A 24621-nucleotide genomic window follows, 5' to 3' on the forward strand; every position below is an offset into this window, starting at 1 on the left:
GGGTGGGGTTGGTCACACTTGGAAATGACCGAGTCATGTATTTAATTAACAATTATTCCACGAGCGCGCGTTGGATATGAGATGGTAAATAGCCAACGAGGCGCGAAGCGCCGAGTTGGCTATAACCAATCTCATATCCAACAAGCGCGAATGGAATAATTGTTTCATTAAATTCTCCTCGTTTGAATATTGATGTTGAAGTTTAAAGAAATTTATTTTAAGTAAAAATTTCCTTCAAATTAAAACGATCGGATGTTGGGACAACTTCCGACCAAAGCGAAACAATGATCACATGATACGCGCAGCTCATTGCGAACGAAGTTGAATAAAAATCGAAAGCGAAATAGATGGACACAGCCGGACATTTTAAATTCAAGAAACGTTCAAGTGTACGAGTAACAACCTTTCCGAGACAAGCATTCAAGTACTTTTAAAGTTATGCTGAGAAACCATCGGTACCAGGAGATTTGGCATTTTTTAATTCTTTCAAAGCGTTAATCATTCGTTTTCTGAGACAAGACCTTCACACTGCTGTTGTTCCTCTTCTTTTAACGGAGATATATTATCAGGTTTGAAAAAAGTGGATTCATGCAAAACGTCAGTGGTTTTAGATCTGTAGAGTGTTTCATAAAAGCGTTTTTCTTCCTCTAATATTTCGAACTGGTCGGAAGTGTATTTATCACTACCAACTTTTAATTTGGTAACCGTTTTCCTATTTTGATTTCGCTTTTGTAGGTTATAAAAGTATCTTGTACTTCGTTCACCTTGTTCATGCCAAAGAGCCTTACTTCTAATGATAGCTCCTTTTGTCTTTTGTCGCATTATTGTTTGTAGGTGCGATTTTGTCGCATAAAGTTCGTTTAAGAGAAGTTTATTTCCGGGATTTCTTTAAGATTTCTGTCTACAGAAATCTTGAGCAAATGTTTTGCTGAGTGGTGCCGAGCGACGGAAACAAACATTATGGCCGCCGCTCGTACGGATTTCATGGATGAACTCTTGTAACTGGAGTCCTCGTAAATGCGTAGAAACAGAAAGGCAGGCATTAAGCTCTTCTTGAGAAATTTCTTCGATCGGTTTTAACATCTTACCACCAGGATTTGCAAGCCATCCTGAAATTTTTGAAGGTAACCGGTTGTTATTATTGTTGTTGTTATATGATCTATATTGTAAAATCGTGCAATTTTTCTGATTTTAAAGGAAACTTCGGAGATACGTACCATTAAATAGTGTCATGCCGAACTTTGTGGCTTTTTAAATTAATAAATTTATTTCATTTTATTTTATTTTATTTTATTTTATTTTATTTTATTTTATTTTATTTTATTTTATTTTATTTTATTTTAAATTATTGTTGTCATTGTCTGGTATTTCTTTTTTTTTTTTTTTTTTTTTCTCCATTTTTCCGAAGAAATTTTCGCTTTCCGCCGAAAAAAAATTTTAGCTTAGCGACACCTGGGGCAATTGTTTTCCATATAAGGTCAAAGTACGGTTTATGAGCTGATAACTGGGATTTAGTGAACCAATCAGAACGCTAGAAATGCAATATCCGAGTCTGAGTTTAATAATTAACAATTATTCCATGAGCGCGCGTTGGATATGAGATGGTAAATAGCCAACAAGCGCGAATGGAATAATCGAAAGCGAAGTAGATCGGACACAGCCGGACATATTGAATTCAAGAAACGTTCAAGTGTACGAGTAACAACCTTTCTGAGACAAGCATTCAAGTGCTTTGGAAGTTCCAGCTAATCGAGAAGCGTAATCATGGGCCATAGTAGTCTTGCACATTTGAGCAAATGTTTTGCTGTGTGGGGGCGAGCGAAGGAAGGGATCAAGGACGGCTTTTTTTATGCTGAACTGAATTCCTCGCAGACGTTTTAAAACCAAGTGTACGAGGTACAACCTCACTTAGACAAGCATTCAGTGCAAGTTTTTAAACTTCAATCTTATCGTGAACGGTAAGAGCTGTGCACATTATATTTGTGCAAATGTTTTTCTGAGTGGTGCCGAGCGACGGAAACGAACATTATGGCCGCCGTTCGTACGGATTTCATAGATGAAGTTTTGTAACTTAAATAAATAAATAACTTTAATAGTAACATCCTCGTGAGGTTTTTCAGGAACTATTTACAAACTATTTCCAATTTATAAAAGCAAAAATGACAATAAAAACTCGAAATCACAATTTATGCTGGTATTTTACTAAAATTTAAAGCTTATGAAGGAAATGTCTGCCTCAATAGTGTGTCTTTCAGGGTGCGTTTGAAAGATGCCAATGAGGCACTTTGCCTAAGTTCATTATGCAAGTTATTCCATATGTAGGCCCCTCTATAGGAAAATGAGCGCTGGCCTATAGCCGTTCTGTATAGCGGAATCTGCAAAGAGTTCCGTGTACGAGTGTTACGAGTATGTATATTTGAGCGCTTGGTAAACTTGCTCGTTAAGTATTGAGGCGCAAGATCGTTCTGACATTTAAAGGTCAAAACGGAGTCTCTATAGAATAATTGTTCTTTAACAGGAAGCCAGTTTAGCTCTCGAAGCAAAGGTGTTACGTGGTCAAACTTCCTAGAGTTTGTTACGATCTTGCTGGCAAAATTCTGAATAGATTGTAATCTGTTTATATTCTGGAGTGTAGTATTAGACCATACAGATGAGCAGTAAAGCATCTTGCTAAAAACTAATGATGTTATTATCAACTCTAGTGTTTCCTTGTCGAAGCTCCTTTTGACTCTATTTATTTGGCAGAGCTTTGCGAAACAAGATGACACTACACATGAAATATGGTGATCGTAGGTCAGATGGGGGTCGAGAAAGACTCCCAAGTCCTTGGCAGAGTCTGTTGGCTTCAGTGTTTTACCTAAGAATACCACTCTAGGGTCTTCTGGTAACCTGCTTAACATCTGTCTGGTACCGAGGAAAAGGAGTTTAGTTTTATCGGGATTGATAAGTAGATGGTTCTCACAGCACCATTGAGCTACACTGTGAAGGTCTTGTTCGAGCTTTTCAATGGCAGCATCAACCTCAACGAGAGGAAATGACATGAATAGCTTTGAGTCATCCACATACGATTCTAGGTTGCAAAACGTCGGTGACGTGGGTAAATCGTTGAGATAAATGCAGAACAACAATGGTGATAGAATTGCGCCTTGAGGAACTCCGTGAGTTATAGGTAGAGTGTCAGAGTAGGTGGAGCCAATTCTCACGTATTGCCTGCGACCAGTTAAATAGCTCTTGAACCATTTGACAGTAGAGGGTGAGGCTCCTAAGATGGAGAGTTTGTGGAGCAACCTTGCATGGTCTATACTGTCGAAGGCTTTGGATAGATCTAATAGTACTAGTGCTGTTATCTGCTTTTTATCCATTGCTTCGAGTATCTTATCCGTGAGCAGGATGTTTAAGGTCTCTGTAGAATGAGCTTTTTTATTGCCGCTTTGGTGTGAGGTAAGGCGATTGTTTTTCGTGAGATAGGCGCTGAACTGATTCAAAACAATCCTTTCGAGGACCTTTGAAGCTACGGCTAGCAGAGATAACGGCCTGTTGTTGGCAGCTTTTTCATGGTCACCGTCTTTAAGAATCGGAATCACCTCAGCCTCTTTCCAGTTGTCAGGAAATGAGCTAGTAAGGATAGAACAATTGATGATGTCAGTAAGAGGGCCCAGTATGACAGGGAGACAGTCTTTTAGTACACGAGCGCTGATCTTATCCGGTCCCGGAGATTTATTCATTGGGAGAGATGTTACAATTCGGCGAACCTCTTCAAGTGACACTGTCCTTAAATTGAATAATTCCATAGAGGTAGTATCTATGCCAGTTGGGTTTCTTAACCTTGAGCTTGACAAAGACAATTGAATGGTCACTAATTGGTCGATGTATTACACCGCTGTCTCGCACTGAATTGTTGGAGGAGACGAGGATAACGTCGAGCAGGGATTGAGTGGTCGATGTTATCCTGGTTGGTTTTGTAATGAGTTGTTTCAGGTTCATATCCGTATAGAATTTCTCCAGAGCTTTGAATTCAGGGCCTGTTTTCTTGAGGCCATCGCAGTTTAGATCGCCTATGATTGTGATCGGTTTGTCAAACAGCAAGGCTTGGATATAGCTGGGCTTAACTACTTCTTCGAAGGAACTCAGAGGAGAGTCGTCGGGGCGATATGTCACGCAAATTATAGTTGATTTTAGTTTCTTGCACTGGACATTTGTCCAAAGCTGATGGAAATTTCGCTCGGATATCGATGACAACTCCTTCAGTACAGATGATTTGAGATCTTTGCGGACATAGGCACCTACTCCGCCGCCTCCTTTGTGAAGTCGATCTAACCTGTGTAATTTATAACCCTCGATTTGTATCTCTGCTGAAGTGACGGTGGTATTAAGCCATGTTTCAGAGATTGTAATGATGTCGCTTTTCCTTTCAGATGCAAGTTGTCGTAGCTCAAGCAAGTGAGCGCGGTTTTTTAGCGATCTAATATTCAAATGAAGGATTTCAAGCCCACCGGGCGCTTTGGAAGGTTGTTTGTTTTCTTTAACGCACTTTACTGAGCATAGGTTATGCAAATTAACTCCTCTCTCGCCAGGTTTTGTGTTGTCAGGTTTCCACTGAACATGAGAGATTGCAATATTATGTTTACGGTTTCGGACGGCCTGACCAGAGCGAACTCCTCGTGTTCTCAATATTCCATTGTTTTTCAGCAAATGGAAGGTTTCGTCTGGAATTTTAAATTGCCGTAACCGCAGTTGTAGTAGCTCAGATCTTGAATATTTAATGGCGTTTGAAGCGCGATTATTCAAATTTCGGGAGCTGTTATCCGATGGCTGTAGATGGTTTATTTGAGAGTTTTCCAGCCTTTCAGGTCCTGGGTTGCATTGAATATCCATGTGGATCGTGAGGTCAATCCAGAATAAACGACCAGGAAGTATGAGCGCTGTGCTTCCATGCTTGCTGAGTTTTGAAATCGAGTAGTTGATTGCATGGACTGAAGACTCGATGCGCTTCAATGACGGCCTGAAAAGTGGGCCAGGAAAAGGAGGAAAAATCCGTGTACCAAGCGCATTGGATTCCCCATTGATACTCAATAGGTAGCAGAAGTTCTTATTGCTTTGCAACTTGGTAATGGGAGACTGAGACCTTGGGATAAGTTGATTAAAGCCCCCAATAAGGCAGGGCAAATTCCAAAAGCGTGCTGCCATCTTGGCGCATTACATATTAACATATTAACTTAACTCCTCTTAAATGCGTAGAAACATAAAGGCAGGCATTAAGCTCCTCTTGAGAAATTTGTTCGATCGGTTTTAACCTCTTACCGCCATGATTGGCAAGCCATCCAGAAATTTTTGAAGGTAACCGGTTGTTATTGTTGTTGTTGTTGTTTTTGTTGTTTCTTAAGCAATAGAGGACTTTTTCCGTGTTTACATAGCCTCATCTAAACACGAGGGGGGTTGGGAGAATTCTCCCAACTCCCCGAATGTTCAGACGAAGCTATGTAAACGCGGGAAAAAAGTCCTCTATTGCTTTTATAAAATATTTCTAAAAAAATATTTCGACAAATGAAGAGAAATTTTGTTTATTTATTTCTTGATTGAAATAGAGGTTCTCAGTACCTGCTCTGGACAATCATTTTTGCTAACAGCCAATGAAAACGCGCACCTGACAACACATGAACCAATCAAAATTTGTGTTATAAAAGTCAAAATGAAGTTGAAATTTGTGGCAAGCGTCAGCGAACCCCGTGTGGATGACGGAGATTTCAGCTTTGAATTCTTGTAAATCTTACAGAAAAATACCGAACATGAAAACTAGAAGAAATGTTCAAAACGTACGATTCTGTAAGGAAAGAACTTCAAGATGAGGAGTTTATTTAACTGTGCATGGTCGCTCTTGAAAGTTAAGTGAACTTGCCCGATGTGGCAGCCTGAGATGGCCGAGAAGTCGAGTCGCTCATCGTGCCTTGTGAAGTTTTTCTGTTTAGGAATCATAGCACAAGCAGCAGATCCAGACTGTGAAGTTGTTGCTGGTAATAGTAATCGTAGCAGTAGATTATGACGCTGAGAAAGTCTCAGAGAAAATACAATTTATACAAATTTGACAGCCTAAACACGGCAACCGGCCGTACAAGGTTTGATTTGAAACATTTATAGTCTGTAGCATATAGTTTTGTGTTCGTTTTCGTGTACATTTTTGGAATAAAGAATGTCTTTTAGATAATTTTATTGTGGTACTCGGATGCAAAAAATTACCTAGAAAAATGTTTACTGCGTATTTGTTGCATATTTTGTCGTCTTCACTTGAGCTCCCTCGACGAGACAAAGCGCTGTGGTTCTTCTTTCTTTTGCTTTTTTTTCCCTAGGGTTCAGGGGGGAGGAGATAGGCAAACCCCGATCAAAATTTTGGGAAATTTTTCACCATTTCCTTAACAGTTGTACTTGAAATTACTTTGCGAGTATTGCGAAAGCTTTGAAATGTTTTCAAATTGTGCCGGGAGACACAGAAAGCATGACGTCACAACCGTGTTTACATACCCTCATCTAAACACAGCTATCGACCAATGAGAGCGCGCGTACCATCTCAAATATTTTATAATATGTGATCTAAATCGTAAAATAGTGCAATTTTTCTAATTTTAAAGGAAACTTCAGAGATACGTACCATTAAATAGTGTCATATCGAACTTTGTGGCTTTTATTGTTGTTTCCAGGATTGATATGGCATTGTCCGGTATTTCTTTCTTTTGTTTTCTTTTTTTTTTTTTTTTTTTTCCTTCCATTTTTCCGAAGAAACTTTTGCTTACCGGTACATGAGCTAATAACCGGGATTTAGTGAATCAATCAAAGCGCTGGAAATGCATTATCCGAGGCTGAGAATTTAATAATATAAACTAAATTCGATTTTGAGACGGCAATACGACTTTATATTGACGGCTAGTTGGGAGAAAATATATTCCATATTGGGCGGAGTCGCCAAGCGACGGAGCCCAATACGGAATATATTTTCTCCCAACGCCGTCAATATAAAGTCGTATTGCCGTCTCAAAATAGAATTTAGTTTTTTTATCGCGATACTGACATTTTGTTGGAGAGAGTAAACGGATAAAGTACAAATCGTGCGCTGATTGAAAGAGTAATTCTTACTTCAGTTAAACTGTAGCCATGGTAATATGCCTGCGCGAAATTTTTTCTCGGGACGGGTTTTTTGAATTTTTGGCTTTAAATTTAACGTCAAAACAAAGAAAATGCAAAAATTTACAGTCCATAAAGCACCTACCATTGATGAAATAGACGAGCTAGTAGGTTTGAACATTTTACAAACAAATTTTATTGAAAACTTGTTACCGCCGAGATATAAGCTTAAACAACAACATGAAAACAGTGATGAATAAACCTCACAACCAGAAGTAAGAATAAAAAGAGCAACCATACTAGTACCCAAAAAACGAAAACAGAGCATTGTTATCCTAGCTTAGATGCCGTGGAGATTTGGAAATTTGATAGAGACCAAGCGGCGAAGAATACTGTAAAAATTACCGAGTCTGCCGTTCGGCGCTACGACGAGAAAAGCCATGAAAGAGAACGCAGCAGAGCTCTTGGAAAAGAAAAGAAACAGATCCTTTTGCTTTGAAAATGCCATAATTTTTTGGAATTTAAGCTCATTGTTATTTACCGTGGCCGCTTTCACACTCAGGAAAGTCTTTTAACTAAATTTCTCTTCATCGAATTTTCGCTTACCTTCAAGAAAAAAGTTGTATCCGCTGTATCATGGTACATGTTCACCACAAAAAAAATATTATAAGTGGTTCTTGAAAAGTGCCACAAGCTTTTTAAACTCAAATGAAAAGATATAAACAACACCATCCAACGCCACATGTTCATTCACAGAAGTAAAATTTTGATCTGTGCGCGCCGAACCCATTTAAGTGCCGCGCTTCAATGCTTACGTGACAGTCTTTGAGCCAATCAAAAACCGTTATTTTGAGACGGCAATACGACTTTATATTGACGTCTCAGCGCAATTGGAAGATCCCCCAGGATCGCGATAATAGCTAATATTCCAGCCGGCACGGGCCATATTCGGCGACGGCCCATTTCTCTCTTCGCGTGAGCTTGGGCTGCCTGTGGTATAGAACATTGCTTTCGACCGCACACCGGTAAGTGAAAATGAAGGCTCGGGTTAACTAATTGTTCGCTCCGACAATCGAAAATGGCAGACACTAGAGACAGAGTTAACTTTGAGGGGCAAAACGTACAAGAAAGACCAGAGAACGTTTACGTGGACACGCAGTCAAAGCAAGAAACTGACCAACAAACCTATGTGGAAATAACAGGGAACTCTAGCACAAACCAGATTTATAACAGTCGTCGGGACTTCACACACGGAAGTGAAGACCGAAGGAAGGCCTTAGAAACCGAAAGTGTCAAAAATGTGGTCATAATTCCGCGGAAGATGTTGGTATTCGTCATTGTTATTGTTGTCTTTTCCTTATTGGTGTCTGCTGCATCACTTGGTTTAGAGTTGAAGCCTATGCTGATGCCTGAAAAAGTTTCGTATGAAACTTCCACAGAAGGTAAGCTGAATAATGGAGATTGTTTACACGCAAAAGGTATACATATACCTACTGACTAATGATTCGCTCATATATTTAATCGTTGCCCTTGCTTTGCGGATACCTCGCTGACAATTCTCTGATCAAGGGCTCGAGAAATGTTTCCTAGATATGTTACCTGGTACTTTACTGATCATATATTCTGGCAGTGCAGTATCGGTCGATAGATTATATATAACATAGATATCTCGGCCGATATTATAAATTTAGATCGGACCACAGTTGGCTCGTGTGCTGACGACGTAAGTAGTTCATTTAGGTAGCACAAGAATTGAGATAATCAAGTCCGTTGCACAAAATTGGAACACACGTCTTCGTTATTCAAAGGTGTAAATATTATTATAATTATGTTAATTAAGTTTAATTTGGGCTTAGCAAAGACTTTTTGTTCAAAAGCCCGGTAAAAATATTTATTAATTAAGAGCTTAACTGATCGCACTGATGTAAAAAAAATCCCACGACAGATGGGAAATTTCAAATTTCATTTTATTTCACCCCTTTGGTGAACTATTTTCAAAAAAAAAATAATAAAAGTTCCGGCGCTCTTATAAAAATTAAAAAAGTTGAATTAACAGCTCAAGCCCGCTTAGACCCCCAGAAAAACGAGAGAACCGTGCATCTTTAGCGAGACACAGCAGTCGATTTGAGAGGCTTATATCTGTCCTAGCATATGTTATTTGGAGCAAGTATATAGGTGAAGACTAAGCTTCATCCTTCCTTTTCACACTCTCAAAGTGTCATTTTTGGCCCGCTAAAAGCGAAGCATCCAGAATAAAAAGTGTGCTGGGTATTTTGACAAGTTCGATGGCTCGCTGTCACGATTTTGACTGTCATGCAAATCATATAACTGTTAAAGTTAAATTTTTTTTGTTCTCAAGGACAAATCTCGAAGGCAGAAATTTAAAGTTCTAATTTCTTTAGAATACCACGTCATTATTTCAACCTTTGAAGGTAATAAATATTTAAAACCGACCCACCGTGGGACTCGATATACATGATTTATTTTGCCGACATATTTTAAGCACCAGTCATAACAGTTGATGACGCACGTACTATACGAATTTCCTGTCAAATCTCACCAAATTAACTATTATATATACCGTGCATAATGTGCTGAGTTAGCCCGCTAAAAGCGAAGCATCCAGAATAAAAAGTGTGCGGGGTATTTTGACAAGTTCGATGGCTCGCTGTCACGATTTTGTCTGTCAAGCAAATCACATAACTGTTAAAGTTAATTTTTTTTGTTCTCAAGGACAAATCTCGAAGGCAGAAATTCAAAATTCTAATTTCTTTAGAATACCACGTCATTATTTCAACCTTTGAAGGTAATAGATATTTGAAACCGACCCACCGTGGGACTCGATATACATGATTTATTTTGCCGACATATTTTAAGCGCCAGTCATAACAGTTGATGACGCACGTACTATATGAATTTCTTGTCAAATCTCACCAACTTAACTATTATACCGTGCATAATGTGCTGATGTAACTGCCAACAAGCATAACGACATATTTTCAGCAGTGTAGAATGGGGTACAAGAGTCATAAAATCGACCAAAAGAAACGAATATGTTCCTGTTTAGTGATGAGACAATCAGTTAGAGTATTCCTGTTCTATAATTCAGAATTAGATTATGGATGGTATACACTTTAATTGAAATGCAAATAATCTTCTCGCTCTATAACCTTACAGTCAAGCAGTTAAGATAGCGAGGTAAGCCGTCTGCCACTGACTCAATCCTTGGTTTTCATATGACGTTATAATTCATAACTAAACACAATTTTGGCTTCACATCCAAGAAAGTATAAATTTCCATCGGGTTGCTTGTTTTCAACAGGATAGCATTATTTGTTTTAAAAATAGAGCAGTTTAAATTTTAGTTTTTTTTTGTAGTGCGTGACAGAAGGATTGCTGCTCTAAACATGTCACGACGTACATGAAAACATCGATTTGCCTCGTGGTTTTTTAGGCCTGATCAACTAATTAACAATTAGATTATGAGCTCGAGATTTCTATCGCGTGATAGCTGATGACGGCGCAGCCTGAATCAGCTATCACGCATAGAAATCGAGAGCGAATAATCTAATTGTTTTAGTATAAATCTACTAGTTGTTCAAAACTAAGCAAGTAGATTATCCAAATCCTCGTCACACACACTTCGAAAAATCGAGGAAGCAGGCTGAATTTTGTTGACAACCGGTACTCACTATCTATCACAGAATAGATAGCGGGTAGCGTAGCCAATCAGAGAGCGGCATTCGTAATTGAACGCTAGTAGATTTATTCTAACATGTAATAAAAGTGTCTTGGTCAATGTGTGAAAGTTCAGCAGAGAGAAGAAAGGCTTTGAAATAGCCAAGGTAAACTCCAGATGTTTTTTGTTGGTTCCCGGCCGCCATGTTGGGCAACTCTGTAATTTTCCGTGGTACATTTTCTCGAATAACTCGATTATGAGAAACTGCACAGCCCTGTGGCTTTCACACGTTGTTTATGTATCTCTCTTCTATAACATATCAATTTCTTGACGTGATGATGTGTGATGTGAAAACCACAATGGCATGTAGGAGTACAAGTCCGAAGTCCGAAAACTCCAAGGTCCTACACCTATCGAAATCCAAGGATCCATATCATCATGAGCAGTGGTTGTCTGACAAACCCTTATCAGCAGTAGATCACCAAGAGTACCTTGGTGTCTGGCTGGAGTCTTTCCTGTCTTGGGATTACCATCTAAACTATATCTGTGATAAAGCTAATAAAGTTCTCGGTTTGATAAGGAGAACCTTTGGTTCAAACAATCCTGAAGGAGTCTCGACAGCATATAAGACTTTAGTGCATCCAATTTTGGAATATGGATGTCAGGTCTGGAATCCGTATTTAGTGAAGCACATCAAAAGTATAGAGTCGATACAGAGGGGAGCTACTCGGGTCATTTGCGAATCAGAGAAAGAATATCAGGAGAGACTTGGGGTCTTGAAATGGCCTTCGCTTGAGTTACTAAGAAATTTTATATGCTTAGTGCAGATGTAGAAGATTATTTTCGGACACTGTGACATAGATCCTCATATGTTTTTTGATTTTAATGTATTAGCGAAAACGAACCATAATTTCAAGGTAAGACCTAAGAAGACACGTACGAATTACTTTAAATTTTCATTTTTTAATCGCTACATAACAGACTGGAATAGTATTCCAACAAACATTATGCATGCATCTTTATTGAGCAGTTTTAAATCCCATCTTTTAGATCATTTGTGTCATTTAAATCAGGAGTAACTCATTAGGTTAGCTTTGGGCCATTTGTAAATTTTACTTCACAATTCTTAGCATCAATTTTAGTAGGTAATTTAATTAAGCTAGTTTTTAGCCGCATTTAATATTTGTTTCATTTTTTTTTTCTTTTGTTTTTTTTTTAGAATGTTTACATTTTTTTTTTTTTTTTTGGAGAATATTCTTTGTATGGGAATTTAGTTTTCCCCAATTATTCTCCGGTCATGCGCTTTCATAACTCTTGAAATTTCATTTGTTTTTTTATTGTACACATACTAGCATGGCAGGCATTATTAAACATTAAACATTAAACATGACAAAGCTCTTTTTGTATTTTCGATAAATTTAATAAACCCGTGATTTCCTTATTAGCCTGCGCCGCAGACGGATTATAACCCCCGGTAATGGTATGTGAATACGTTGTTGACATTGTGTTTCAACTCTGAAAGCAAGTAGATGTCTTGAAGACGGGCCACTTATCTTTTGAAATATTTTCTTGATATAGATAGCAATAGCATAATAGTTAATTTGGTGAGATTTGACAGCAAACTATAGTGCGTCATCAATTGATCTAGTCCCATGGTGGGTCTGTTTCTAATATTTCATATTACCTTCAAAATTTGAAATAATGATGTGGTATTGTAAAGAAACTGAAATGTTAAACTTCTGCCTTCGAGATTTGTCGTTGAGAACAATAGATAAGTGGAATTTTTTTCAGTTATGTGATTTGCGTGACAGTAATCGTGACAGCAAGTTATTGAACTTGTCAAAATACCCTGCACACTTTTTATTCTGGATGCTTAGCTTTAGCGCGCCCAAAACGACACTTTGAGGGAGTGAAAAGGAAGGATTAAGCTTAGTCTCTGCCTATATATTTGCTCCAGAATACATATGCTTGGACAGATATAAACCTCTGAAATCAACCCTAATTTCAATTCGAAATCTAACCTTCGAAGGTCTCAATCTTCAACTAGTGAATTAGCACATTAAAATACGACTTGCCGAGAGATAATAGAAAGATTTACTTGCAGCCGGGGTAGAATAACGGGAGTAATTCTCGTTTCTAAAGATGCTTGATTTTCTCGTTTTCCTGGGGACCGACGCAAGCGTGTAGCCGTAAATTCAACTTTTCTCATTAAAGAAAGAGCGGCGGAATTTTTAATTGTGCTTTTTTAAAAATAGTTCACCAAAGGAGGCATTTAGGTGAAATAAAATAAAACCTGAAATTTCCCATATGTCGTGGGATTTTTTTTATCTTTACGGTCAGCACCTCTTAAAATTATATCTATACAGGTAGAGAACTGTTAAATTCTGCGCCTATGCCAGACTGATTTGTTCTCGAACGGCTGCCTTTAGTGTAATCTGGAAGTCAACAATTATATAAAAACATTCATCATAGCCAACTTCAGTCCAAAATGAATAACTGATGTGTGTCTGACTTCGATCCGACTTTAACAGTTTAGGACTCCTGTTTGCTCCAAGGCTATTAGTTACGGGAAGAAATTATGGAGAATCCAAGTCTGAACAAATTTCATTGTCCCATTTTGAAATAGTAACTGTACAGGCCCGCAAATGATCCCCGGACCGAAAATGATCCCCAAATGGAACCGCAAATGGTCCCCGGATGGGAAATGATCCCTAGATTGGACCGCAAATGATCCCCGATCGCCTCTCCATAAATATAGAATGGAATGGACTTATACTTGGACAGTGGATTTCAACTTTATACACATTTTTTTTTTCTTAATAACACCAGTAGTTATATTTAAAAATTTTAGTCAGTTATATTACACTATCTGCATGCAAATTTCACAACTTTAAAAATTATAATGTAGCAGCTCAGTGCAACAGAACAATTTAGTTATAAACTGGAACATACATGCCTGTGTACATAATTTACGTACACCATTACAACGCGTTAAATGTGCACGAATTGTACGAAATTCGTCATCAGTTTTGGAACAATACGGAACAAATTTTGACAGAGCAACTCAAAAATACTTAACTGGAACAGGCCAACTTACTCGAATGGGAAAGCCTCTTCAAAGAGTACCACAATTTTGCACGCACTGATGTAGTGAGCTTTCCCCGAAGTAACCCAGCCACTCCCATCCCGAACGCATTCACTTTAGAGAATTCCTGAATCAAGGAGAAGGCTTATCTATAATCTACCCAAGCCGACCATAGACAAGAAGAAGCCGATTTCGACAGTACAGCATTCCTTTGGTGAGACATGAAGCCCATCCCAAGGCGTCTATGAGGGGACCAATGGTCTTCTGCAGGTCTATGCCGACGACAGTGTGTTTTGTAAAAAAAAATTAAAGAAAGACTGGGAGTCGAATCAGCGGCAAAACAAAAACGAAAGACAAAATCAACATATTACACGATAACGTATTGGACGACCGAGGCTAACAAGTTATTCTTAAGACTAAGGCCCTCCACAGACTAGGGATTTAGTTGTCGACAACTAAAAAACGTAGTCTGTGACGACAGTTGTCGACAACTAAGCCCCAAATTATTAGTTGTCCACAACTAAGCAGTTTCCCTTTTCGAAAAGGGAAACTGCCTAGTTGTCAACAACTAATAGTTGTCGGCGGCCTCATTTTTTGGCGTTTTTCTAGTGTGTGAAAACTTTTGTTTTAGTTGTCAACTACTTTTAGATCTCCGCGCTATTGTGTCAGCGGCTTTCCCTACCGGCTTAAAACATGGAGGATTGCAGAAGTAAAATACTTCTCCACATCCCGTTCTTGAAGGTGGAAACGACACTAACGATGTCATTATTGCGGCAGCTTGTGCCCACCTACAAGTTCTGATACAGGATAATTTATCCAAAACAATTGAACGGCAAATTTGGCGCAAAGTTTGTTCGTGGGACGTTTAGCCAACGTGCCGTGGAAACTGGAATGACGGCTTTTCTCCTTTCTTGCCGCCATTTTGAATGCACGAACACGTGAGCATGCGTAGTAAGCTCTTGGTGCCCAACCTCCCTGCGTATCGGTCAGCTAAATCAGTATTTGAGCGCCAGTGTGTGGAACCCCTTTATCATTTAGTTGTCGATAACTTTTAGTTGTCGATCACAAATAGTTGTCGACAACTAAATCCCTAGTCTGTGGAGGGCCTAAGATCCGATTAAGAACAAAGGCGACGACAGTGGGCGAGATTTGACCGCCATCTGAGGCGCATTGACCGATTCTCCTTCTTTTTTTGATTAACAAAAAGCAAAAAAAAAAAAAAAAAGAAAGTCTTAACTGACCCGCTCTTTAATTTTTTAATTTGAAAGAGTTTCGTACAATTCTTGCATATTTTAGGCATTGTAATGGTATAAGTAAAACATATACATGCATGTTACAGTTTATAGGTAGATTGTTCTGTTGTACTGTGCTACTATATTATAATTTTTAAAGTTGTGAAATTTGCATGCAGATAGTTTAAATATAACGACTGGTGTTATAAGAAAATGAATTCTATAAAGTTGAAATCCACTGTTCAAATTTTAGTCCATTCCATTCTATTTTTATGTTGAGGCGCTCGGGGATCATTTGCGATCCAATCTGGGGATCATTTCCCGTCCGGGGATCATTTGCGGTTCAATTTGGGGATCATTTTCGGTCCGGGGATCATTTGCGGGCCGGGATCATTTGCGGGCCTGTACATCTCAAATATTCTCTTTTAAAATCTGTCTTCAAGCTTTACAGTAAAAGCATGCAGAAGCTCAAACTGCCCTTTTATTTCAAAACTTTTCTTTCCGGAACTTTAGCCATTTCAGGGTAACGCGTTTGCACTATGTCAAGAATAATGCTATTATCTGATTGACAAGAATAACTTTCTGAAGGTAATGGAAGCCTTTCACTCGTGGCTAGGTCTTTTGATATTTCTGTCATAAGCTACCAATGGTGTTTCGTTTCAGTTTACTTTATTAGTCTACTAACTGTGTAATGTTTTACAAATGACATTTAATTTTGACCATTTTTTGGATGAAATCATCTTAATAAGCTTCCTGTTACCTAGAGACCAATTTACTTCTTATAAAGGCAGTCAAACTGGAAGCTACAAATTTGATACCTAAAAGTGATGATGAAACGAGTGATTCATGAATGTTTTGGCTATGTCCTGTGTTATGGCGTCATTCTACATTTTCTTACTTCTGATGATAACGCTTCGTTTTCAGACGTTAAAGAATCGGTCGCCGAAATAAAGAAAGACATCAATACACTGAAGAGCTTAAGAAACATGACTGGAACGATCAGTGAGACTGGTTTGTTTTCTGAAGTGAAAAAGCCACTGGATGACATAAAGAAGGATATCAGAGCAATGAGAACAAACCTGACTGAGACCCTGAGAGGAAATGACCTGTTTTCTAAAGTTAAACAACCACTGGCTGAAATAAAGGAAGACATCAGAGCACTGCAATATAATCTGACTGCGAGCCTAAATGAAAATGATATATCTGCTGAAGTGAAGCAACCACTGTCTGACATACAGAAAGACATCAAAGCACTTAAAGGAACCGTGGATGGAGCTCTAGGCGAGAATGGAATGATTTCCGAAGTACAAAAACCGTTGGCTGAAATAAAGGAAGAGATCAGAGCACTAAAAAATAAACTGACCAATGGCGTGGATCAAAATGGTGGCTTTTATTCTTTTTATTTGATTTTTTTGTGTTCATTCATATTCTGTTACATTTAGATTAACGTTAGAAGACAATGTACAGATGCCAAACAAACAAGCCATAACAAAACAAGCACAAACTTAACTTGAGCTAAGTAGAAGGTACGTAAAGGCAAACGAAAATGCAATGCAAAGCAAACCTATTACTTTTATTGACTTTTTTTCGGTTGAAATAAGAAATATATACAGTGCAAAGCTGGATAGTACAGGGTGGAAAGGAATATTGAGGTAACTGGTTGGCTTGAAATTTGCATTGCACGCAAATTGTAGTCATTTGTCTGCCGGTTTATTTTTACTCTGTATCTTATCAGTAGGACAAAGAAGGCCACAATGGTCGAGAGAGCCATTATATACTCGTAAAACATAGACTCAGATAAACACAGCTACCAGCTTCTATCTGACAATAAACAGTCGTAGTTATGATAAAGATGAATGACGGAAACACAACGTCTTAACTTATTTGAAGTCTTTAGATTTTGCCACAGAGAGCCATGTCCTAAGACATTTTCAATGTACAACTCTGCAATGTATATTTAGCTTTAATTTCTTTTTTCCTCAGTTTCAATGTAAGTTTTTTGTTGAATTGGATAAATAAAAGACAGTAGAAATTAAATTGACGATTTATTTGGTCTTTAAATTGTTGTTGAGTACACGAATATACCTTCCTGTCTTTACTTCTTCCAGAGTCGCTTTTCTTCGCTTATTCGTTTCGTTAGATCTTCATTATCAGGACTTATTTTCATATTTGTGGAAGGGAAGGGGAATGGAAAAAAGCAACAACAACAAAAAAGAAAAACTCGCTGTGATCACAGGTGTGAGTCAACGTTACTTATTCCTTAAATGTGTCTTTAAAATTAAAACAAAGACGCTAACCTCTTTTAAACGGAAATCATAAATGCGGTACAAATAATGTTTAAAGTCAATCTTGGCTCCAAAATGATTCTGCATCAAATGGTTCCAGTCTCGGGGTGGAAAACGCCAAGTCACGGAAAATGCATTCGGCTTTTCGCTTGACGGACACAGCTCCATGCCAAAAGAAATGGAAGCATTGTCTCACGCACAAAGATATCTTGTTCCAGAAGAATTTAACGTGGATAATTCCCTTACCTATAAAAAGTAAGCAAACAAGTGTGTTCTTTTTAGTTACGAAACTTAAAGAAGCAGTGGACGGTTTATAGGGATTTTAAGTTTCCTGGTTAACACTGCGCATTAAAACTAACCACTATGACTTGTGCATAAAACGCATGAACACAATTAAAGAGAAGGCTGTAATCATTTTTTTTTTCTTTTTTTTTTCAGAAAAACTAGCGAACTTTAAAAAAAAAGAATTAGAGAATTTTTTTCCATTTCCAATCCATTTCCACATTGTCCATCTTTAAACAAAGACACTTGTTATAATTTCAGGGAACAGGTGTATCAACTTTTCGCCTAATAATCATTAAGTTGTCATTAGCGTAAATGTGACTCTTGGCTCGGGGTCAATATAATTAACTGACAAGCATTAAAAACGAACAAGAAGTGATTTAGAAAAGCATTTAACTATAAAAAAATGCGATAAAATATTTCTCAAAATCATTTTAAGATTAAAAAATTGCTGAAAAACGACGACGTTTCGACTTTAGCTAAAGGTCATTATCAAGTCAAAAAATTTTTGTAAATTGCAGCCCATAAATACTAAAAGATCAATAGCTGATTAAAAGCTGTAACGTGAGAAAAAAAGTTTCGCACGTATGGAGTCCGTCTGGATATTTAAATTGGGATTGAGATTCTTGATAAACAGCATTTCAAAGACTAAACAATCAAATCAGGCGCGTAGCTAAGGTTTCGATAGGGGTGTCCGTTGAGCCCCACATCTTGCTGAGCGCCGGAGGCGCTCTTACTAGGGGGGTCCGTGGACATGCTCCCTCGGAAAGTTTTGAAAATCTAGGTTTCCAGAAACCTCATTTCCTGCATTTTGAGACCCATTTTAGGCAAATCACAGCTTTGTTTTACAGCAGCGTTTTAAGCTATATACATCATTTCGACGGCATAATTGTTTAAACAAGAAAGTTCAATGTACATTCCGTGCTCTGTCAAGTTCTGATAGCTCTTCGATCTGCTGATAGTCATACACCAAGCTGGTAAACTGCATCATTCTCGGGTGTAGGCCTTCGAACAAATTTACTATCTCGTCAAGATTTACAGGCATATCATATTTGATATGCATTAGGGCCAGAGCGGACAGCCTACTCTCTCCTATGGTACACCTCCTCATTGAACCTCCTCATTGTGCTTATGGGACGTTCACATTCACAAGTGGTGGCTGGAAGGGTGGCAGCAATTTTCAGGGGCATGTACAGGTTGGGGAAGTCGGGATCACATGCTTTTAGTGACGAAGCACACGAATCAGCAACGATTCGTCCGTCCTAAACCATAATTTTCCACCTCTGGAATTCGGAAGAAAAGGGTCGTGGAGAGGGTAGCTCATCTTGATAGAGATCCACCAAATGAGTGAGCTGCTGAACATTGACCTGGTGGGGGGTTTTCGGGTTTATATCTCAATTTTTCTTTGGTTGATGTATTTCGACCGCAGGAACTTTATTTAAAAGTTTTACTTCCGCCATTATTGATCTTCAAAGGAGGTTCGCTCGAACCCCTCGAAGCCCCCCCCTTCCTACGCGCCTGCAAATTTGCCCTGGCACTTTCTTAAAACTCTTAATTGGCTTTCTTTCAAAAGGTTGTTGTTACTGTGAGCTTCTAAGATATGTCTACCGATTGCCGAATTTTTGTGCTCAGCAATGCGTTGATGAAGGTGTCGGGGAGTGTGTTTTTTACCATTTTCCATGTGATCTGTGCGATGCAGATTATGACACCTTCATCAACGCATTGCTGAGCACAGAAATTCGGCAATCGGTAGACATTTCTTAGAAGCTCACGGTAAAACAAGCCAAGCGTTCTGCACTCTTTATTTAAGTCCGGGATTTCGGGAACAACAAATTAAAATAGGAGTAGAAAATTACCGCCATTTGCAATATATAGAGGGATTAAACTAGACAAGCCTCCGTTTTGATATTGAAAACGTTGCTTGTTATTCTTATACTCCCTTAGGAGGGGACTTGTCCGACCTTAATGACATTATTTTGAGTCTATAAAAAAATGCCGTCTTCTTGTAAGTCTTACCCAATGCAACTAGCAACACCAAACTGTTGAGGGCCACAAACAAGATGTTCACCAGCAAAGAGTCGTTTTCTTTGTCACTTTGAGTGGCATCACACGTGGTGTACATTGCTCCAAGGCACACGTCAAAAAAGATGACCCACAGGACAAAGGTCTGGAGTCGATCTTCAAACTTGTTTTTAATTGGGCGGAAGAAGGTGTAGGCCACTCCAAACGCACTTACGGTGAAGACAGTGAGGCCAATCTGTGAAACACTCTCAGAATCAAAGATAAAGATTAGAGAGATTAGTATCAGTTTACGATACATCTCTGTTATCTCCCAAAACCAAAATTTGTTCTTATAATTTTCAAAAAAGACTTTCAATCCAAACGCCAATTCATTTTCAGTCCATGCATCGCGGTATTTGTAAACGAGAAGCAGAACCAAGAGAGGAAATCCCACAGGATACAAAGCAAACACTGCGGCAATGGGCCAGTACAACTTGTGTCGGGCAGTGAAACATTCGATGGAGTAATCGGCTTTCAGGAGGGACATGGATTGATTCTTGTGATCTGCAAACCATTGTGTGACACATGCTCCTGGAAGGGGAAGAATTTGGATAATCGTCTTGCTTGTTACTGGATATGAAGCCAGCAGAAAAAGGAACATGTTCCGGTAGCAGGACTTCTTTAAACAAGACACCGCCCGACGTTTTTCGCTGTAAGGAAAATCCTGGTTTCGTTCAATATAGTGCTTCTTAACAAAGAGATAGCTTAAAATAAATAATACGACTACGACATTTACCAAAATAGCAAGGACGAATTTAAGGAACTGATCGAATCGCAGTTCTGAATGAATGCAGCTTAATGGAGCAAACTGAAAAATATTTCCGTCAAACAATTTTAAATATTTTTCCATCGAAATCAAAGCTACTGGCCACTTAACCCTAGCTAATGCAGAGAAAATACCAACAATAACTTGAAAAAATCCAATCACAATTTTGAAACACGACATGATGACATCTGCGACGGTACGATTATCCTCTGTTTTCTTTGAGTCGCCCCATAAAACCATCAGAAACACCACAACAAAGATTGCAAACACTACGACGAATGTAGTGATGGTAACAGTTAAACGTGGACATTTCAAGCAAGTGTTAAATCGAAGGTAGTAGCCATTCGTACAAGTAGCGCACAGGTCTCCCTCGTATCCTTCTTGGCATTCTGAGGCTATTCCACCTTTGCAGGAACCGGAATAAGGACATTTTACTGGTTTGGGTAGTGACACAGCACATTTGGAGAACTTTTCTTGGTAGTTAGGCCCGAAACAGTGGATGTTGCGGACAAAATTTGTATAAAACTTATGGTTACTTTGATTAGTCCATTTCCAGTAATAGTTAGGCGCCAGAATAGCTGTATCGTTTACACAGTATATTCCGCGAGGTGGACAAGGTGCACAAGAGCCGAAACGATCCAGGCGGTAAAATCCGTGAAGACATCTGCATGCACGATAACCAGCGGTCTCATTAGAAAGGGTACCTGTTGGTATGATAACAGAATCATATTAAATAGTTACTAGAAAGGGTTTTTAAAAAGTGGCTTTGATCATTCCAATAACTATTTTTAACAGCTTTAAAATTCTGCATTAATGTTTGGTTAGAGAAAGCCTCGGGGAGATGGTGGAAAATGATTGACATTATTATGATGGCAGTGGCCACCAAGAAGAACGAGAACAAGACGGTGGCGGTAGCAGTGATGGAAACGGTGACAGTTAAATCCCGTTTAAAAGGTTTCTATATTTGCTTCCACATGTGTTCAACAAAGTTGTTGAACGAAATGTCGGGGGCGTTTGAACAGGTCGTTCAACATTGTTGAAAGCGTAAATGTTGAAAGCTTGGTGAAAGTGTTTTGAATCAAATTTAAATGGACTTAAAGTTGCATTCAACATCGATTAAACCGTTCACCCAACATTTGCCCAACATCGGTTCAACTTTTGTTGAACGAATGTTGGGCAAATGGTGAAACCGTTTAAACTGGCCTTTGCGATCATGACAAGGCTACAGTTGTGGTTTGTGGTAATCGTGATGGTGCGCTAGTGGTGAAGCTGACGTTGATGGTGTCGGTGATCTGAAGGTGATCGTAATGGTTGAAAGTGTGATTGTGATAGTAGCTGTGATTGGTAATGTTGATGATGATCATGACCATGATAGTAGCAATGATAATGATGGTGATGACGACGACGACAATAGACTAGTGATGGTGATAGTTGTGCTCAAAGTAAAAGTAATGGTGATTGTCGTGGTCATGGTGACAGAGGTGGTAATGATAATGGGCGAACATTTCCAAATTCTAATACGATGACGAAACAGTGGACGAAAAGCTACTCTGTGGATATTCCATTTAAAGTTCCATTTATTTATTTATATTTATTTATTTATTTTTGCAGATACCAACGGAGTGGTGGTAACGATGCTTACCGTATGGACACGCCCAACAGTCAGCTGGACTTTTACCAGGATGGCGTTCCACTGAGACGTAAGTCCCTGTGCTGCATCGCTTGCATTCAAGCTGTCCCATTTGGTCCTGATAAAAACCTCCTGAGAATTTAAAAGGGACAACGAAGCTAAATTAAGTCTGAAAAATCATCATCATCATCAGCTCTTTTTCTTATTGTACAGGCGAAGACCACCAGCATATACCGAAAGATAATCGAGGCAGGTAGAAAAAGGTAGATTACACTATTTCATACACTACAGGATAGTTAAAAAATAAAAGCAACTGATCCTATAGCAAATTAGACGGCAGCCAATAAACAACTAAATAATTAAATAATTAAAACTAGCCAATAATAAATGTAAAGAAAGTTACTCGGAAAAAGGGGGGAGTGCAACCATTTAGTCGTTTCTTAGCATACCTACCCACTGAACCTTCGCTACAAAACACTGTGATTTGTACAAATGCCTCATTATGTTAATCACATCTTCCTTTTATTTTCATACCTGAGAAAAGCTAATCCCCAAGGTAAAATAATTTTAATTGCTGTCCTTATGATACATAAGATAATTAATGAATGGAGGACGTGCTCCAAAGTCTAGTTCCTGTGAGCCCCATTAGAAAATCAAAAAGGGGAATACAAGAATAAAAATACGAAGAGGTGAAAATGCAAAACAAAAGTAATTAACAAAGGCGCGCATTGGGATTAATCTCTCAGTATAACATGAGAAGGGAATAGGGAGTTGTTGTTGTTGTTGTTGTTGTTGTTTTCTTTTTCTTCCTTTATTGTTTTTGGAACTTACCCCGGTGTTTGCTCTGTGGGGGCCCATAACAGATCTAATTCTATCTTCTAATATTACCTGCAGGACACGCTTGACAAGAACCTATTTTGGTTTTAAGGTCGCTCAAGTCATTAATATGAGAACCAACTGGGCAAAGGCTGCATTTACACTTTCTGCTCGCTCCTATTCTAACGGTACCCCACTGAGTACAGTTGTTGCAGACAAAACCTGAATGTAGAAAGCCGCTATGGTAATTCACTTCGTCTTGGGTAAGGATGATATAAAAAGTTGCTGAAGGAGCGCACTCACTAAAAGGATGAAGAAAAAGAAATGTCAATATCAAAACAACACAAAGGTTTTTCTGGAGACGAAGGGCGCTCCAGAGTAGTTTCCACCTCAAAACTGCGGTAAATTCAAAAAGTTACGTTCTCAGAATTGGGAGATACCAATTATAAAATTGTAAAATCGTGCGCTGCGACCCATACCTTATTTCGGATCTGACAACGTCACGCTGAGAGAGCCATGTGTTATTTGATGACCCACCAAATCTCAGAAGAATGAGAAGTTATTGATGCAATAGAAAAGTACGTAAAGATGAGACATGGCACAGTGGAAACTCATATCTGAATCAACGACCATTAATCATTCAAACACGTACAGGCACTGAAAGAACGACGTAATAAACTTGGCTTGGGAAAGCAATCATCATAGTTATCCCAAGACACTTTATTGTTTGGCTGCTTTGTCAAATTGTAATAAGGGATTTCAAACTGAAGCACACCTCTCTCACGTACCAAAAAAGCTGCTTACGGCGCCGTACTCAAAGACAGTGATCATTTAGAAATAAAGAAACAAAACCATGAACCATGACTGTCCTGATAAAGAGGGTTCCAGATGCAGGAATCCTTAGAGAATATTAAAATAACACGGATAAACTGGAAAAACAAGGATGAGACAGAACATATGGGGAGGCACATAATATCCAGTCAGTCTTACAAGATATCCTCGTGTTTCCCGGACTCAGCAGGAGGTAGTATAGAAGGAAGTCTATGTTATGCAACACCAATCGGAGTAGATCGTAGATCAAGTAAGGTGTGCATGGGCTAGCAAAACTAAGATATCTTCGTCACTGAGGTAGCAGTCTGTGCACTAATCACGAAAAAAGTTTCTTGCCCAAACGTTTGAACAACACTCTGTAATTAGGATAAGCAGTGAATAAACTGTCAGATGCACAAAGAAGTTAATCCAGATGCATCAGCCGGGCGAATGCAACATCACCAGGAACGCAACAGAAAAAAATTCGGCCAGATAATCCAAGACGGGACGCTGATGTATAAGTCACCGACTGTAGGCACAAAAATTGCGATAGCCCAGCATGGCCAAATTTGAAACTCACATATACGACAGAAGAAGTCAGTAAACAAAATATACTTACATGATTGAAGAGTATCTCCCAGGAGGAATTTCGCGAAGGTTATTGCATGCAATAGACCTGAAAGGAATTTAACTACCACTTTACAATGGAATAAAAAAGTCGGAGTGTGTTAACTGGATGTGATTCAAAGTAAAAAAAAAAAACAACTTAAATTAGCGTTAAGAAGAAGACTCCAGGAAGTGTTGACCCTGTCGTTGCTGCTTATTTTATGCCTTCTGCCTCTATTTTGCTTTTTTACTATCT

At 38.7% G+C, this 24621-nt stretch overlaps 2 protein-coding genes across 6 annotated transcripts in view; one reads left to right on the forward strand and one right to left on the reverse strand.

Moving 5' to 3' along the window:
• The first annotated feature begins 8142 nt into the window (after positions 1 to 8142).
• Positions 8143 to 17150, forward strand: LOC146451865 (uncharacterized). The gene is made up of 2 exons (XM_085098568.1): positions 8143 to 8555; positions 16034 to 17150. The coding sequence occupies exons 1-2, from the start codon at positions 8192 to 8194 to the stop codon at positions 16549 to 16551; spliced, it is 882 nt and encodes a 293-aa protein (XP_084954694.1). The 5' UTR covers positions 8143 to 8191; the 3' UTR covers positions 16552 to 17150.
• The window catches only part of LOC146451866 (uncharacterized), a 44212-nt gene continuing 36071 nt past the window's right edge, over positions 16481 to 24621 (reverse strand). For all 5 annotated transcript variants that reach the window (XM_085098553.1, XM_085098552.1, XM_085098549.1 and 2 more), the window contains exons 19-23: positions 24379 to 24435; positions 23022 to 23251; positions 22146 to 22265; positions 19693 to 21207; positions 16481 to 17640 (exon numbers count right to left, since the gene is read on the reverse strand). In XM_085098553.1, coding sequence (XP_084954679.1) covers positions 17453 to 17640; positions 19693 to 21207; positions 22146 to 22265; positions 23022 to 23251; positions 24379 to 24435 — 2110 coding nt within the window. In that variant the 3' untranslated portion in view covers positions 16481 to 17452. The remainder of the gene's footprint in view (positions 17641 to 19692; positions 21208 to 22145; positions 22266 to 23021; positions 23252 to 24378; positions 24436 to 24621) is intronic.

This window comes from Pavona decussata, unplaced genomic scaffold (assembly GCF_977016875.1).
Source record: "Pavona decussata unplaced genomic scaffold, jaPavDecu1.1 SCAFFOLD_383, whole genome shotgun sequence".
NCBI lineage: Eukaryota > Metazoa > Cnidaria > Anthozoa > Scleractinia > Agariciidae > Pavona > Pavona decussata.